At 37.1% G+C, this 17,058-nt stretch overlaps 2 protein-coding genes and 1 long non-coding RNA gene across 10 annotated transcripts in view; 2 read left to right on the top strand and 1 right to left on the bottom strand.

The window, feature by feature from the left end:
- Window positions 1-17,058, top strand: part of LOC106082675 (cytosolic carboxypeptidase Nna1) — a 334,059-nt gene that overhangs the window by 78,386 nt on the left and 238,615 nt on the right. The window lies entirely within an intron of this gene.
- The window catches only part of LOC131997249 (uncharacterized), a 258,295-nt gene continuing 242,990 nt past the window's right edge, over window positions 1,754-17,058 (bottom strand). The window contains exon 4 of the long non-coding RNA XR_009398148.1: window positions 1,754-1,778. This is a non-coding gene — a long non-coding RNA (uncharacterized LOC131997249). The remainder of the gene's footprint in view (window positions 1,779-17,058) is intronic.
- Window positions 7,845-8,457, top strand: LOC131997248 (uncharacterized). The gene is made up of 2 exons (XM_059367901.1): window positions 7,845-8,156; window positions 8,233-8,457. Exons 1-2 carry the CDS (start codon window positions 7,874-7,876, stop codon window positions 8,451-8,453), a joined length of 504 nt encoding a protein of 167 aa, XP_059223884.1. The 5' UTR covers window positions 7,845-7,873; the 3' UTR covers window positions 8,454-8,457.

Here is a 17,058-nt window from a genome sequence, read left to right on the forward strand (position 1 = left end):
AGGCCCTTCAAGAACCTTCATCAATTTGTACAAGATCGGTTCAGATTTGGATATAGCTGCCATATATACCGATCCTCCGATTTAGGGTCTTAGGCCCATAAAAGCCACATTTATTATCCGTTTTTGCTGAAATTTGAGACAGTGAGTTGTGTTAGGCCCTTAGACATATTTCTTCAAATTGGCCCTGATCGGTTCAGATTTGGATATAGCTGCCATATAGGCCGATCTCTCGATTTAAAGCTTTGGCCCCGTAAAAGGCGCATTTATTGTCCGATGTCGCCGAAATTTGGGACAGTGAGTTTTATTAAGCCCCTTGCCATACTTCTGCAATATGACACAGATCGGCCCAAATATGGATATAGCTGCCATATAGACCGATCTCTCGGTATTTGGTTTTGGGGCCATAAAAGACGCATTTATTGTTCGATTTCGCGGAAATTTGGGACAGTGCGTTGTGTAAGGCTCTTCGAAATTTTTCTGCACCTTGGCCCAAATCGGTCCACATTTGGATATAGCTGCCATATATACCGATATCGCGATTTAAAGTCTTGGCCCCATAAAAAGACGCATTTATAACCCGATTTCACTGAAATTTGACACAGTGACTTTTCGACATCCGTGTCGTATATATTTCAGAGCGCTTTATTTTTAAATATAGCTACTAAAAAGACCAATATTTTGTTATATTTCGACTGCTATGGGACATAAGGTATGCAATTTTCACCGGATTTTGATGAAAGGTGGTTGTGGGTATCCAAAGTTTGGCCTGGCCGAACTTAACGTCTTTTTACTTGTTTTTACTAATTTCTGTTTTTATAGAAAATTAAACTATGCTTTTTGTTTGGAATATTTTTTATTGAAACTTTGTTTTAAAAAATTTTATGAAATTTTCGAATGAGATTTCAGAAAAATTTGTTCACTCATTCATGGATGGATCGAATGTGACATGTTCTTGGAATGATTTTTGCAAAAACATAGGGCCTATATCAAATTATTGACCTTTATCGACCGTACTTGTCATGGCTGTTAGAAGTCATACAAGAATACCATCTACAGAATTGTATGCAAACCGGATAGTAATTGCGCAGTATAGAGGCTCAAGAAGTCAAATCGGCCAATCGGTTTATATGGGAATTGTATCAGGTTATAAATCGTTTTAGACAATACTCGGCTTTTGCTAGTCATAGCAAAATATTATGTGCAAAATTTCAAATAAATCGGATAATAATTACGCCCTCTAGTGGCTTAAAAAGTCAACTCGGAAGATTGGATTATATGGCAACTACAATATATCAGTTTATCAACCGATTTCGACCATATTTGACATGGTTGTAGAAAGTCATAACAAAAACTGCATACAAAATTTCAGCCAAATTGGATAATAAAAGCACCCTCTATAGGGTCAAGAATTCAAATCGACAGATCGGTTTATGTGACAGCCATATCAAAATATGGACGGATTTGGCCTATTCACAATCCCAACCGACTACGGACCTGCACTTATAAAAAGTATTTGTAATGAATTTCAAGTACCCATCTTTACTCCTTTGGAATTTAGCGTGCTTTCAACAGACAGAGGGACATAAGGACAGACATGGCTAAATAGACTTAGAATGTTAAGACGATAAAGAACATATATTCTTTGTTGGGTCTCAGATCATTATTTCGATGAGTTACACACACAATGGCGATGTTAGTTAGATAAATGTTAGATCCTATGGTGGAGGGTATAAAAAAATTATAAGATACTTACGTTTAAATATAACGAAAACAAAATTCTGAAATAAAAAATAAAAAACGTAAATCAAAACTTTTTCATATACTTTGTTTTTTTTAATAATTATAAAATTTTGAATAAAAATAAATATTTTGTTTTAAATTATTTCATAAATCTTAAATATGCCATGGAATGCCTCACACATATTGGCGAAAAGTGATTTCAAACATTTGCTTTTTCTTCAAGCATTGCCAAAAAATACAGATGTGATTTTGATCTATTTCATGTATTCTTCTGACCAACATACGCGTCCTGTTTTTTAATTTTAGTTTCTGGTTTGTTTTTGCACACAAACCAAATCACAGATGTGCAATGTTTTCCAATGTCTTTACAATATTTGCCTAAGTTCTTGATACAAATGAAAGAGCTTTTCATCACTTTCCTTAATGGCTAATAAAAATGTCAAACGATTATATTGCCATAATTAGTTACTGCTTTAAGGCTATGAAGGAATATTTAAAATCATAAAATCGTATCAAAATAAACACATGTATGACATGTGGTCATAAAGAAGGTATGAAATATGATGTCCAAGAAAATCAACCACACAAGGAATGTGCGTCGGACAGATATAAAATCAGTTTGATAAAATGTATACTGAGAAAAATGTGGATTAGCTTAACGAGGGGAGAGAAAAAATGACCAGGGGTGTGAGAAATAAAATCAATAGATTGATTATAGGGAACGTCTGCCGAAGAACTTAGTGGGCAGACGGATTAATTTATAGATGTCATGGCAATTGAAGCAATATAAACGTTATAGGGCCTTGGGGAAATATTTTCTATTGTAATTAAAAAAATGCAAAGAAGAATGAGAATTATGAAATGAAAATTGTCTTAGCCTTAACAGGTTAAAAATAAAATTCTTTAGAGCCCGGCTGCGATTCGAACCTGGACACTCAAAGCGGCAGCGAGAGCCGTTGCCTTTGTCTGGCATTTCGAAGTTATGGACACAAATTCCAACAGATGCACTGAGACATGTGTATACCATGGGAGCAATGTAGTTGCGTAGAAAAAAAGTCTGCCACTACAACACACTCCACACCTGCATTGGAAAACGAACAGCTAGCAGACAGGGTGTCGAGCTTGGTTACGTTAAGTAAAGTTAGGTTGAACAAGTAAAAAGGCGTTAAGTTCGGCCGGGCCGAACTCTGGATACTCACGACCTCGGGTAGTAGCTATACTAAAAATAAACCGATCTGAACCCTATACGACACGGATGTCGAAAACCCTAACACAACTCACTGTCTCAAATTTCGGCGAAATCGGACAATAAATGCGCCTTTTAAGGCTCCAAAACCTTAAATCGAGAGATCGGTCTATATGGCAGCTATACCCAAATCTGGACTGATCTGGGCCAAATTGATGAAGGATGTCAAAGGGCATAACACAACTCATTGTCCCAAATTTCAGCAAAATCGGATAAGAAATGTCGCTTTTATGGACCTAAGACCCTAAATCGGAGGATTGGCCTATATGGCAGCTATACCCAAATCTGGACCGATCTGAGCCAAATTGATGAAGGATGTCGAAGGGCCTAACACAACTTACTGTCCCAAATTACAGCAAAATCGGATAATAAATATGGCTTTTATGGCCCTAAGACCCTAAATCGGAAGATCGGTCTATATGGCAGCTATATCCAAATCTGGACCGATCTGGCCCAAACTGACGAATGATGTCGAAGGGCCTAACACAACTCACTGTCCCAAATTTCAGCAAATTCGGATAGTAAATGTGGCTTTTATGGGGCTAAGACCCTAAATCGGAGGATCGGTCTATATGGCAGCTATATGGAAATCTGAACCGATCTGGGCCAAATTGACGAAGGATGTCAAAGGGCGTAACACCCCTCACTGTCCCAAATTTCAACAAATTCGGATAGTAAATGTGGCTTTTATGGGCCTAAGACCCTAAATCGGAGGATCGGTCTATATGGCAGCTATATCTAAATCTGGACCGATCTGGCCCAAATTGACGAATGATGTCGAAGGGCCTAACACAACTCACTGTCCCAAATTTCAACAAATTCGGATAGTAAATGTGGCTTTTATGGGCCTAAGACCCTAAATCGGAGGATCGGTCTATATGGCAGCTATATCCAAATCTGGTCCGATCTGAGCCAAAGTGACGAAGAAAGTCGAAGGGCCTATCACAACTCACTGTCTAAAATTTCAGCAAAATCGGATAATAAATGTGGCTTTTATAGGGCTAAGACCCTAAATCGGCGGATCGGTCTATATGGGGGCTATATCAAGATATAGTCCGATTAACCTGCCTATGGACAAAAAAAGAATCTGTGCAAAGTTTAAGCTCAATATCTTTATTTTAAAAGACTGTAGCGTGATTTCAACAGGCAGACGGACGGACGTGTCTTGATTGTCTTAGATTTTTACGCTGATCAAGAATAAATATACTTTATAAAGTCGGAAATGGATATTTCAATGTGTTGCAAACGGAATGACAAAATGAATATATCCTCATCCTTCGGTGGTGGGTATAAAAAAGGGTGTGGATATTAATCCGCCCCATGCCACTATGGACATACACCTAAGCCAGTAATCGGATTGTTGTGAGCTTCTAATATTAACCAGTACCCTCGAAAAAGAATATCTAAGTTATGAATTTAGTGTTACTCACCACAACCTTAATTGTTTTCCATACCCCTCCCCTAAGTTAGTCCATGTTTGGTTTTATGTCCCCACCTAAGTACCGTTTCCTGTTGTCCGTCAAAGCCGGGCAATGTTAAAGGAAATTCGCCAACATCTCATCATCTTCCCCACATGCCCTAAACATGCTATCACTTGCCGCACTGATTTTGCATAAGTGAACTCGCAGTCCTATGTATCCAGTTATGATACCAAAAGCTATACTGACCTCCTTCTTACTTCCTTTTAGTAATAGCCTTGCCTTCTTACGATCCGGATCTCCCCATAGGATTTTTGCCGTCCTACCGACAGTTCCGCTATTCCACAGTGTTACATGCACGTTCTTAGCCCAAGCCCTTAACTCGGACTGCGTTGGCCCGACACCCAAACGATGCGGATCGTTTTATCCTCACTCATACCATCCTGGTTGTTATTGCTCTGATGATCAGTTTACTGTTCGCTAAGATGTTAACACTTGACGTATTCGCTTGAAAATCACATCACCTCACGAATTCTGTGATCGCCCCCATTTCTACCTTCAGGATCGTTGTTGTTGTAGCCACATTTTCATGTGGAGGTGGGGATCCTCGTCATGCTGATGTATGAGCAAGATCGTTCTGATCCAAAGGACCGTTGGTTATTTAAATGCGCCAATAACCCGCCTTGTCATAGTGAGCATCATAGCCACTCAATATTTGTGCAAGAGCGGGTGCCACCCGGCCTCTCACTGAGACTCTCCGCTCGATACCGCTGATTGTCCGCGACCGCCGTTGCAGCTACTCCGTAAGGAGCATTCCACTATCCGCAACCTCCGGATGCGCCTGGTAGCTCTCAGCTAAGCTTCTCGTGACAGTAATGAACACCGCACAGACCGGACCTCAATGTTCCAGCCTGTGGGATGCTCACAGCTATCCCATGCCGAGATAAGTATACCTGATTCGATTAAGGTACATGTGGAGGTGACGATCCTCGTCAAGCTCGTCCCGGTCTATATGTCCGATCGCCACGGGAACATGATGGCCATTGGTTATTTAAAGGCGCCAATAACTCGCCTTGTCATAGTGAGCATCATAGGCACTCTCTGAGATTCTCCGCTCGATACCGCTGATTGTCTGCAACTGCCGTTGCAGCTACTCCGTATGGAGCATTCCACTATCCGCAACCTGTGAACGCGCCCGGTAGTTGGCAGCTAAGCTTATCGCTTCAGCATTGAACACCACACAAGTTGGGCCTCAATGTTCCAGCCTGTGACAGGACCTGCAGGATCGTATTATGGTCAAATGCAAAAATGCAAATTTTGCCCATGAACATTACACTAAGGAACAGGGGCAAAATTCTCACATATCAATGATTCAAGTTCTAGCTCAACGATAAGGGGCCTCCCTTTTATAGCCGAGTCCGCACGGCGCACATTGGTTCAAGAGTGGCCGAAATTCATTTTTTTCATGTTCGCCGATTTGGATAATTTTTTGGTATTTTGTTGTCAGATAGTTGAATATTATGATTCCGTAATATTAGGCTGATATATTTAGTATTTCTTTGGACAGACACGCTCCAAGTTCATATATGTTCGCTTGTTTAAAATGGCATGCAAATTTACTGTATATTCAATCTTTTGGTACAATCACAGTAAACTTATCATTTGACTTTGTTGTATATTTTCGTAAATGGCAATTGTCATAGATGAGATTTGCATTAAAAAAAGTTGGAAAAAGTGCCACATAAAAAATTTCGTAGAACAAAATATAAACAACATCAAAATTTCAATGTTCATCAACTTCAGTGGACTGCATGTTTTTAGCGCTGTGGAGCGCTGTTTAACGAAAGACGTCAAATTACAGCTTGAAGTCTCAGCTAAAAGCTAAAAAAAAATTCAGCTGCTCATACCTGCTCCTTTCCAAAAGAAACAGTAAAAACTATAAAGTGATAAAGTAAGAAAACGTGAATTTTCGTTCATGCTTGTTGTTGTTGTTGCCATAATTCTTTACTGTTAACAACAATAGAAGATCAAGCGATAGACTATTAGGTGCTGTGTTATCATTCATTTATTATGTTGTTGCATGCAATAACAACTACACATTATGTCTTGCTCTCTTTATTGCACAAAATCTTTTCCGTTAGAGCTTAATAAGTAATACATTAAGTACCAACAACAATATACAGTTTCTGATTTAAATTTCTGCTTTTGGGTATACATTTCTAATATTATTGATATGCTAATTGACATTACATTGGCAAGTGCAGTGATAAGAGGTGTGTTTTTAAGTGATATCAAGATTTAATTTTATTAATTATGGAAAATGTAACAATTTCTTATTTAAATATTTGCGAAATATTAATTGATAACAACAGTGATATTGATGTTACTGTCGAAGTCATTGCAAATAGCAATGAAGGAATGACTGCTGAGGATGTTGAAGTCTTTACTGGATTTTTGAAAAAAAACTTTTTTACAAAGTTCAAAGATAGATGGCAAAAAGCAAGACGCATAAAAACCAGATTTCTTGATCTTAATGAAAATTGGCTGAAAAATGTCTACAAAGTGTGCAAATATACCGCAAACAATGAAGCACCAAGCTGTTCAAATATGGTTAAACGTGGACGTCCAGCAAAAGCCTTCGAGGATTGCCAACCGCGAACAAAGAGGACAAAGGTACAAGATTTTTGTGAAAACACCTCAATGGTGTTGATATCGTCTGCCGCAAAAAAAAGTGAGTGTTTAGACAAATCCATTAAGGCGTTCACCCCGGAGAAGGCACTTGGGCTGATACTTGATGCTTCGTTGTCAAAGCATCAATATGAGGTTTTGCGCAGTTCAGCTAGAGAAATTGGATTCGACATTTACCCATCCTACCATCAGGTACTGGAAGCAAAAAAAAAATGCTATCCTGCAAATGTTCAGGTGCAAGAAAGTTGTAGCAAAGTTTCTCTACAACAGTTATTAGATCATACAGTAACCAGGATTTTGATGACAAAAACCGAGAATGAGGTGACAGAACTCCCCAACGAACTGCAAATGTTCTCAAAATGGGGCTGTGACGGAAGTTCGGGACACAGTGAATACCATCAAAAATTCACAGATCCAAATGACTCCGATAAATATATGTTCTTAACGTCACTTGTTCCATTGACCCTCACAGAGCGTAATAATATGTCAACAATGTGCTGGAGAAATACAGAGCCATCATCAACTAGATTTTGCCGACCGTTAAAATTTGAATTTATACAAGAAACAGCTGAAGTTATAAATTCAGAGGTCAGTCGTGTTAATGACGAAATAAAAAATTTAAGAAATACTGTCGTTGAATTGCATAGCAGAAACTTCAATATTTCTCACACACTGAAATTAACAATGATTGATGGGAAAGTAGCTACTACGATTTCTGGAAAATTTCATATATATTGCATGGATTGCACTGGGCATAAATGTGGACGCGGTGAAGCAAGGTATGGGCACAACAAACGATGGCAATACGGCAAGAAGGTTTTTCGAAAATCCAGCCAAAACTGCAGACGTAATTGGAATAAAAGAAGAGTTAATACATAGATTTAAAATTATTTTGGCCGCAATAAATTGTAATGCAGCAGTCGACACTAGAAAATTTCATATATATTGCATGGATACTGCCAAGTTGTTTGTTGATCTCTATGGCTGGTACTACATGCCTGTAACTGTGCATAAGATTCTGGTGCATGGTAGCAAAATTATAGCAGAAGCTATTCTGCCAATAGGTATGTCTCTATTTAAAGGCCCTTATTCAATGATTTAATTTTCATTTTTTACATTTTAATTGATTGTTTGTATCAGGTATGCTGTCCGAAGAAGCTCAGGAAGCGAGGAATAAAGATTATAGAGCCTATAGATTACATCATTCGCGAAGAATTGGACGTGTAGCCACTAATGAAGATGTAATGCATAACCTTTTATTGTCTTCAGACCCATTTATAAATAGATTTCGCTCAAAGCTGCAAATCAAAAAATTGGAGTACGATAATGATGTTAAAAAATTATTAAAAGACTATGCTTAATTTATTTATTCATGTTTTTTCTATGGGAGGTGGCCGTAAAAGTGGGCGGATCAGGTATATATTTTCAGGAGCCCATTCTACAATTATAATAATTACTTTTTGTGAAAATTGAATTGATGCATTAAAAATTAAAAGTGGGCGGATATTTTTCAAATTTCACACAAATGATTCTGAGTGTTTAAAAATGCTATGTGCCAAAAAACAATGCCGTAGGTCAAAATTTAATTTTTACTTTGTATGGGAGGTGGGCGTAAAAGTGGGCGGATCATTTTGATTTTTCCATTTTTTCTTGATTCAAACAAAAAATGCCTATGTGCCAAGTTTCATTGTCCTTCGACAACTTCTTCTATTTTTAGCCGCTCGTTCAATGAACTTGAACCAATGTGCGGCGTGCCGCAGTGCGACACCTCTTTGGAGAGAAGTTTTACATGGCATACTACCTCACAAATGTTGCCAGGAGGGGAAAACCACCGCTGAAAATTTGTTTTGATGGTCTCGCCAGGACTCGAACCCGTGGCGTTCAGCGTCATAGGAGGACATGCTAATCTCTGCGCTACGGTGGCCTTGTATTATGGTCAGGCAGTCCAAAACAGATCTCAGTCTGCCCTCTAGCTTTGATCCATACGTCAAGCTTGGTTAGTATGGTTTTTGTAGTTTAAGTAGAACAAGCCTTCACATCTTAGTTTCCGATAAGATTTCCACCATGAATCGAAACTCGTCACATATGGTTGGTGCTGTGGTATCTTCTGGCTTTACTTTTCCATTACAAAGAAATTCTTTGATTATTAAGGTCGTCTCGGAAGAGAAATGGCAAAGTGCATACCTTTTTGTTTTTTTTTTTAAGTTTTTTCACTTTCCAAAACACAAATTTTTTTTCAGTGTATTTTCATATATATGTGTGCTGGTTTTTTGATTGGTTCACACATATATTTAAATTTTTCTAAGAAAACACATTAAGGGATTATAGAAACACACATTTCACTGGTTCGACATCTGCCAGTTTGAGTATAAAGAATAAAAAAGAAACACTAAAATTTATTAAAGTGATTTAAAATTAAATTGGCTTAAAGCATAATAACTAAATGTTATAAAGACAAAGAAAACAATAGAGAAATATAAATTATAAGTGATGGAGAAAAATAAAATTAAAAGAGGAATTCCATTTAGAATTTAGAAAAACATAAGAAATTGGAGTATTTCTAGGGTCAATCAACTAGAAACAACAAACAAAAATCGAAAAAAAAATACCATCAACCAAATTCATTCAAAATAACAAGTAAAGGGTTATTTTTTAGCTATTATCTTTTTGGCAACACTGATTTAAACAGCTCGCGCATGTTTCATGTTTTGTTTCACTGTCAAACATTTTCAGTTTGGTATAATTTGACCATGAATCGTCTTACAAACGAAGAACGCTCACAAATTATTGAATTTTATAATCAAAATGCGTGCCCATTTAAGAAAGTTCATCGCGCGCTTTTTCCATTGAGCGACGAAGCTAATTTTTAATTGGCTCAATGTGAAGATCAGCCACAAGCATTGCAAGAGCTACCAATGCATCCACAAAAAGTCAGTTTGGTGGGGTTTATAGGCTGGTGGCGTCATTGGACCGTACTTCTTCAAAGATGAATCGTAACGTCGTACCGTACCGTACCTTCAAAGATGATGCGAATCGTAACGTAACTGTGAATGGTGAACGCTATCGTGAGATGATATCCAACTTTTTTTTTGCCCAAAATGGAAGAGCTTGACTTGCATGACATGTGGTTTCAACAAGACGGTGCCACATGCCGCACAGCACGCGTAACAATGGACTTATTGAGAGGCGAGTTCGGTGAACACTTTATTTTATGTTCGGGATCGGTCAATTGACCCCCTAAATCATACGATTGAACGCCTTTAGAGTACTTTTTGTGGGGTTATGTTAAAGCTCGTGTCTATACAGACAAGCGATCTTCAATTGACGCATTGGAAACAACATTGAAGCATTTATTCGTGAGAAACCGGCCGAAATATTCGAAAGAGTATGCCAAAACTTGATTAAGCTGATGGACCATTTGAGGCACAGTCACGGTCAAAATTTGCATGAAATAATTTTCAAAAATTAAATTATATGGACCGTACAAACGATTCAAATAAAGATGTCATGCATTCTTCTGAATTGTATGCGTTTTTTGAAAAAGTTTCCTATAGCTCTTAAAAAATCACCCTTTAGAAGGGTGCTAAGTTCGGCCGGGCCGAACCGTAAATACCCTCCACCATGGATCGTATTTGCCAAGTTCTTTGAATGATTTTTTCAAATATATATGAGTTATATCAAGTTATTGACCGATGTGGACCGTACTTGTCATGAGGGTGCAGATATTAATCCGCCCCATGCCACTATGGACATACAACTAAGCCAGTAATCGGCTTATTGTGCGCTCTAAAAACTATAAAGTAACCTCTAAAAAGAAAATTTTAAGTTAGGAATTCCGTGCTACTTACAAAATCCTTAATTGATTTCAACGCCACTCCCCTAAGTTGGATCATGTCTGGTATCGTGTCTCCACCTAAGTGCCAGTATCTGTTAGACGCGAAAGCCGGGCAATGATAAAGGAAATGCTTCAACGTCTCATCATCTTCCCCGCATGCCCTATACATGCTATAACTTGGCGCACCGATTTTACATAAGTGGGCTCGTCCTATGTGTCCCGTTATGATACCAATAGCTATACTGACCTCCTTCTTGCTAACTTTCAGTAATAGCCTCGTCTTCTCATGATCTGGATCCCCCCATAGGATTTTCGCTGTCCTACTGACCGTTTCGCTGTTCCACAATGTTACATGTGCATTCGTCGTCCACTCCTTAACTCGGACTGCGTCGACCCGGAAGGCTTTGGGTTAACCAAGTTTATTGACGGCAGTCCTCTGGCCTTCACTGCCAAATCGTCTGCCCTTTCATTTCCCCTTCCTCCGGTATGGCCCGGCTCCCAAACGATGCGCATTTTGCCATCCTCAGAGAAGGCGTTAATCTCTTTCTTACACTGCAAGACTGTTCGTGACCTTACCGTCCTGGTTGTTATTGCCATTATGACAATTTTACTGTCGGTAAAGATGTTCACACTCGACATCCTCGCGTTAGCACCACACCACTTTATGCATTCCGCGATCGCCCGGATCTCCGCCTACAGGACCGTATTATGGTCAGGCAGTCGAAAACAGATCTCAGTCCATGGGTTCTCAATGTAAACACCAAGGCCCACTCTGTCCTCTAGCTTTGCTGTTAGTAGTCATAAAAAAACATCACCTCCAAAATTTCAGCAAAATCGTATAAGAATTAAGCCCTCTAGAAGCTCAGAAAGTCAAACTAGGAGATCGGTTTATATGGCAGCTATATCAGGTTATCAACCGATTTGGAATTTCAGCCAAGTCGGATAAGAATTGCGCCCGGTAGAAGCTGAAGAAGTCAAGACTCAAGATCGGTTTATATGGCAGCTATATCACAACATGGATAGATTTGCCCTAGTTACAATCCCAACCCACCTAAACTAAAAAGAAGTATTTGTGCAAAATTTTAAGCACCAAGCTTTACTCCTTCGAAAGTTTGCGTGCTTTCGACTAAGAGACGGATGTCATGACGATCTAGAAACGGCGTGTCCCGTAGCGATACTTCTTGGTAGAGAAATTTTAACAAGGCTGGATACCTCAAAAATTGCCTCTGCATTAGTAAGCGAATAGCCACCAATGAAAAATTGCTTCAATGTTTACACCGGGAATTGAACCAAGGCGTTAAGCGTCAAATATGGGCATACTATCCTCTGGGCTACGGTGGCCTACTAGATCATTAGTACTTCTTAAAATTCTACGTAATATGCCTCTTCTACAAAGAATATGACAAACGCTTTTCCTGACATGATTCCATGAAAAGTTTCAGTGTTAAGCCTAAATTCCCTTTTGAAAAAAATGTGTCCACCCTATTACGAAAACCTTATGTCACTTCTCCTAATGATATCCCCAATCAAAACTTCTATAATCAAACTCATGAACTATTCATTCTTTAACAAAACTTTCTTTCACCAACTCCCACACCATGTGCCAACACCAATGTCGTCTTGAAACGACCAATAAAAGATATTCTTTTAATGTACAATAATGCCACATTTTGTGGTCATAACAAAAGTCCCAAATAACTCGATTATATATCTCTACTCTTAGTGCTGCTAGGCGAAACAAATGACAACTAATAATCATAAAGTTTTGTGTCAACAGCAGCTGCAGCAGTTGTATGAGCAACATGCCCACCATACCAAAGTACGTTCAGTGTTTCAGAAATTGATAGAGTTTTCGCCTTTTGAGGAATTTGAAAAAATAAATAAATAAAAAAAAACACAAAAATAAATATAATAACAGAATAAAATAAAATAAAATAAAATAAAATAAAATAAAATAAAATAAAATAAAATAAAATAAAATAAAATAAAATAAAATAAAATAAAATAAAATAAAATAAAATAAAATAAAATAAAATAAAATAAAATAAAATCAAATAAAGTAAAATAAAATAAAATAAAATAAAATAAAATAAAATGAAATAAAATGAAATAAAATAAAACAAATTAAAAAAAAATAAAATAAAATAAAATAAAATACAATAAATTAAAATTAAATTCAATAAAATAAAATAAAAAAACATAAAATAAAATCAAATTAAAAAAAAAATTCTATAGAAAAAATGTTGACAAAATTTTCTTTAGAAAAAATTTTGACAAAATTTTCTATAGAAATTTTTTTTACAAAATGTTCTGTAGAAAAAATTTTGAAAATTTTCTATAGAAGAAATTTTTACAAAATTTTCTATAGAAAAAATTTTGACAAAATTTTCTACAGAAAAAATTTTAACAAAATTTTGTATAGAAAAAATTTTGACAAAATTTTCTATAGAAAAAATTTAGTCAAAATTTTCTATAGAAAAAATTTTCACAAAATTTTCTATAGAAAAAATTTTCACAAAATTTTTTATAAAAAAAAATTTTGATAAAAATTTCTATTGAAAAATTTTGACACAATTTTCCTTAAAATAAAATATCTTAAACTCTCACTACCGAAGGATGCGGTGTATTCATGTCATTCCGTCTGCAACATATCGAAATATCCATTTCCGACCCTATAAAGTGCATATATTCTTAATCGTTGTAAAATTCTACGACGATCTAGCCATGTCCGTCCGTTAATCTGTTCATCTTCGTCGTCGTAAAAACCTAAGACGATCTGGCTTAAATCGGTCCAGAGCTGCTCCAGAGCATAGAGCTGCCATATAGACCGATCTCTCGATTTAAGGTCTTGGGATCATAAAAGGCGCATTTATTGTCCGATTTTACTGAAATTTGTGACAGTGAGTTGTGCAAGGCCTTTTGACATCCATGTTCAATTTGGCCAGATCGTTCCAGATTTGGATATAGCTGCCATATAGACCGATCTCTCTATTTAAGGTCCTGGACCCCTAAAGGGCGCATCTATTGTCCGATTCCGCTGGAATTTGTGACAGTGAGTTGTGTAAGGCCCTTCGACATCCTTCTTCAATTTGGCTCAGGTCGGTCCAGATTTAGATATAGCTGCCATATAATCCGATCTCTCGATTAAAGGTCATGTGTGTATTAAAGGCGCATTTATTGTCCCATTTCGCTTTGACAGTAAGTTGTGTAAGGCCCTTCAAAATCCTTGTTCAATTATGCCCGGATCGGTCCAGATTTGGATATAGCGGCCATATAGACCGATCTCTCGATTTAAGATCTTGGCCCCATAAAAGCCACATTTATTGTCCGATTTCGATGAAATTTGACACAGTGCCTTTTGTTAGGCTTTCCGACATCCGAGTCCTATATGGTTCAGATCGGTCTGTATTTGGATATAGCTGCCAAAAAGACCAAAATGAAACCAAAATGGAACAGTGTCTTCCATTTGTATTAGACCACTTTATGTCCGTGTCGAATTTGATCCAAATCGGACTGCAGTTCGATATAGCTGCTGTGGGGCATACGGTAGGCATTTTTCACCGCATTTTGATGAAAAGGGGTTTTATATATACCCGAGGTAGCTTGTTAGAATTATTTTTTAACTTCACTAAAAAAAATTTTATATTTTTTTCCTATGGCAACACTGTTCACATCGTTGTTCCCCATTGTTTGTCATTATTCGTTGTTGTCGCTACACTTCTAGTGGATGGAAATAACATTCTTGTCTCTCTCTCAGTTGGCGATAATCTTGGTAAATTTGGTGTCCCACAGAAATTTACGTGTTAAATTATGTTCTTGGCCACTTTTGTAGAAATCCGTTCACACACAATTCCCCCTCCATATCTTCACAACACAAACTTTGTTTTTTTTTTGTTGCTTGCGGGTGTCCATTTGCCCATTTGTTAGTTTACCATAAAACACTTTTTCAATTGAAATTTCTATTTTTGTTGCTTCTCTTTCAAATTGTGATTAATTTACGGTTTTATTGTGTACGAACTAAAAGAGAAACTGAAGATGTGCCAGAGCAGGAAACGAAGATAACCAAAATGCTTTGGCTACAAGTCAGTTGGTGATGGAGTGCCAGAGTATTTCTGGTGGTTAGTGTTGTTTCAATCACTTGGTAGAAAAATTGAAAGTGTGGCATATACGTAAGTGCCACTTCACCTATAATTGATCTAAGGACAGAAAAGGAAAAAGTTTCTATAAAAAGAAAATCTTGAAAAAATTTTCCTTAAAAATAACATTTTTAACAATATTTCTGTGGAAATTAAAATTAGATATTTTCTTCGAATATCTAAGATTTCGAAATATTTTTCTAAAAAAATAATTTTGTCAAGGACTTGACAGAATTTGACAAAATTTAAAGTAAATTTCCATTTTATCCCGATCGGTCCACTTTTATTTTTGAGTGGTACTTTTGGGGTAAGGGGGAGGATCTGCCCCCCATGAGATATCAAGAAATTATATAGCCTATTGCTCCTTCCGAACCACTTCCCACAATCTGTGAAAATTTGAAAGAAATCTGTTCAGCCGTTTTTGAGTCTATACGGAACAAACAAATTTACAAACCCATACATTTTATTTCTTTGGATTTACGTAAAAAAAATCTTTTCAGAAACGGCTTAACCGCTTTTCTTGAAATTTTCACAGATGGTGCATAATGACCACGTGGTGAAAATAGGGTACTACAGTTTTTGATATCTGAAGGGGGCGGACCCTCCCTTTACCCTAATTTTCAGAAACGCCAGATCTCGGAGATGGGTGGTGCGATTTGAGCGAAATTTTGTGTGCTCTCATATTGTACCCTAAAACCTACCAAACATATATTTAGACTAATCACGACAATATGGGACTCAAATGAAAGGTATTAAGGATAAGAAAACGTATCTGATATCCAATTGTCGGACCAAGTGCTCGGGGGACCATCCCAACCCCCAAAACATCCCTAAATCGGACATATTTACCGACCATGGCAATATGGGACTCAACTGAAAGGTATTTGCGAGTAGAATACGAATCTGATATCCAAATGTTGTACCATGTTTTTGGGGGTCCACCCCTTCCAAAAACACCCACCAAGCAGGACTTATTTACTGACCATGGCAATATGGGGCTTAAATAAAAGGTATTTGAATGTAGAATACGAATCTGATATCCAATGAATTGAAATATTGCCAAAATATTGTATAGAAATAAATTTTTTACTAAATTTCCAATAGAAATATTTTTTTTTTAATTTCCTAATATTGAAGTTAATTTTTTTGCAACCAAATTGATGTGGAATATATTCTGAATGCTTTTGCAGATTTACTTAAAAAAACATTCTCAATATCTATTTTAAGCCCAAAAGAATCAAATGTTTGATTTTTCAAATTCAAAGCCTGCAAATTTCAAATTCCATGTTTGTTCTTCTTCTTCGATTTTAGTGCAGTGCAAAAAACACTAACCATTGGTGTTCGTAGCATGACCACGACTAAATGGACATGTTCGACAAGAGTTGTACGTGTTTTGCATATCCCCGAAAAAAAAAACACACAATTGTAAATATTTGTGCATGTCAGTACAAGCACTAGTATGTTGTGAGGACAATACAGAAACCTAAACACATAAACTGACTCACACCCTCACACATACACACACCAGTTACTTAAAAGTGAGAAAAGAATGGATGGACAAATAGCCAATTGATGGAGCGAGCACTACCCCTAGTGCTGCTGTAGTTCGTGTTCTGTTTGGGTTGAGCATTGAGCTTAGCTGATTGGGATTTAAGAATGTTTAGAATGTTTTTTCATTTGCTTTTCTGGTCCTTTGCTGGTTTATTTATTCCTTGCTTAACTTATCCATTTCAATTTATCTTAACTCTCCACTTCAACACATTTTCATTACGTATCCCAAAAACACCATAGCCACCATCACTGGCAACTGTATCAACATCAGCATTAGCATCACCACCATCCATTATGGCTAAGACGATGAGCATCAGTGGTGCTCTTACAAAATGTCAACAAGAAATATAGAGTCAATGAAGGACAAGCATAAAAAAAAACAGGATAGGATAGCACAGGACAGGACAAGACAACAATTGCAAGCAATGATTATTGGTCCTTCCA

Source organism: Stomoxys calcitrans, chromosome 4 (assembly GCF_963082655.1).
Source record: "Stomoxys calcitrans chromosome 4, idStoCalc2.1, whole genome shotgun sequence".
Classification (NCBI taxonomy): Eukaryota; Metazoa; Arthropoda; class Insecta; order Diptera; family Muscidae; genus Stomoxys; species Stomoxys calcitrans.

Coding starts and splice junctions, on each gene's coding strand:
- LOC131997248 (XM_059367901.1), top strand. CDS start 7,874: ATGGGCACAACAAACGATGGCAATACGGCAAGAAGGTTTTTCGAAAAT. Junction 8,157..8,232: donor AGAAGCTATTCTGCCAATAG/GTATGTCTCTAT, acceptor TGTTTGTATCAG/GTATGCTGTCCGAAGAAGCT.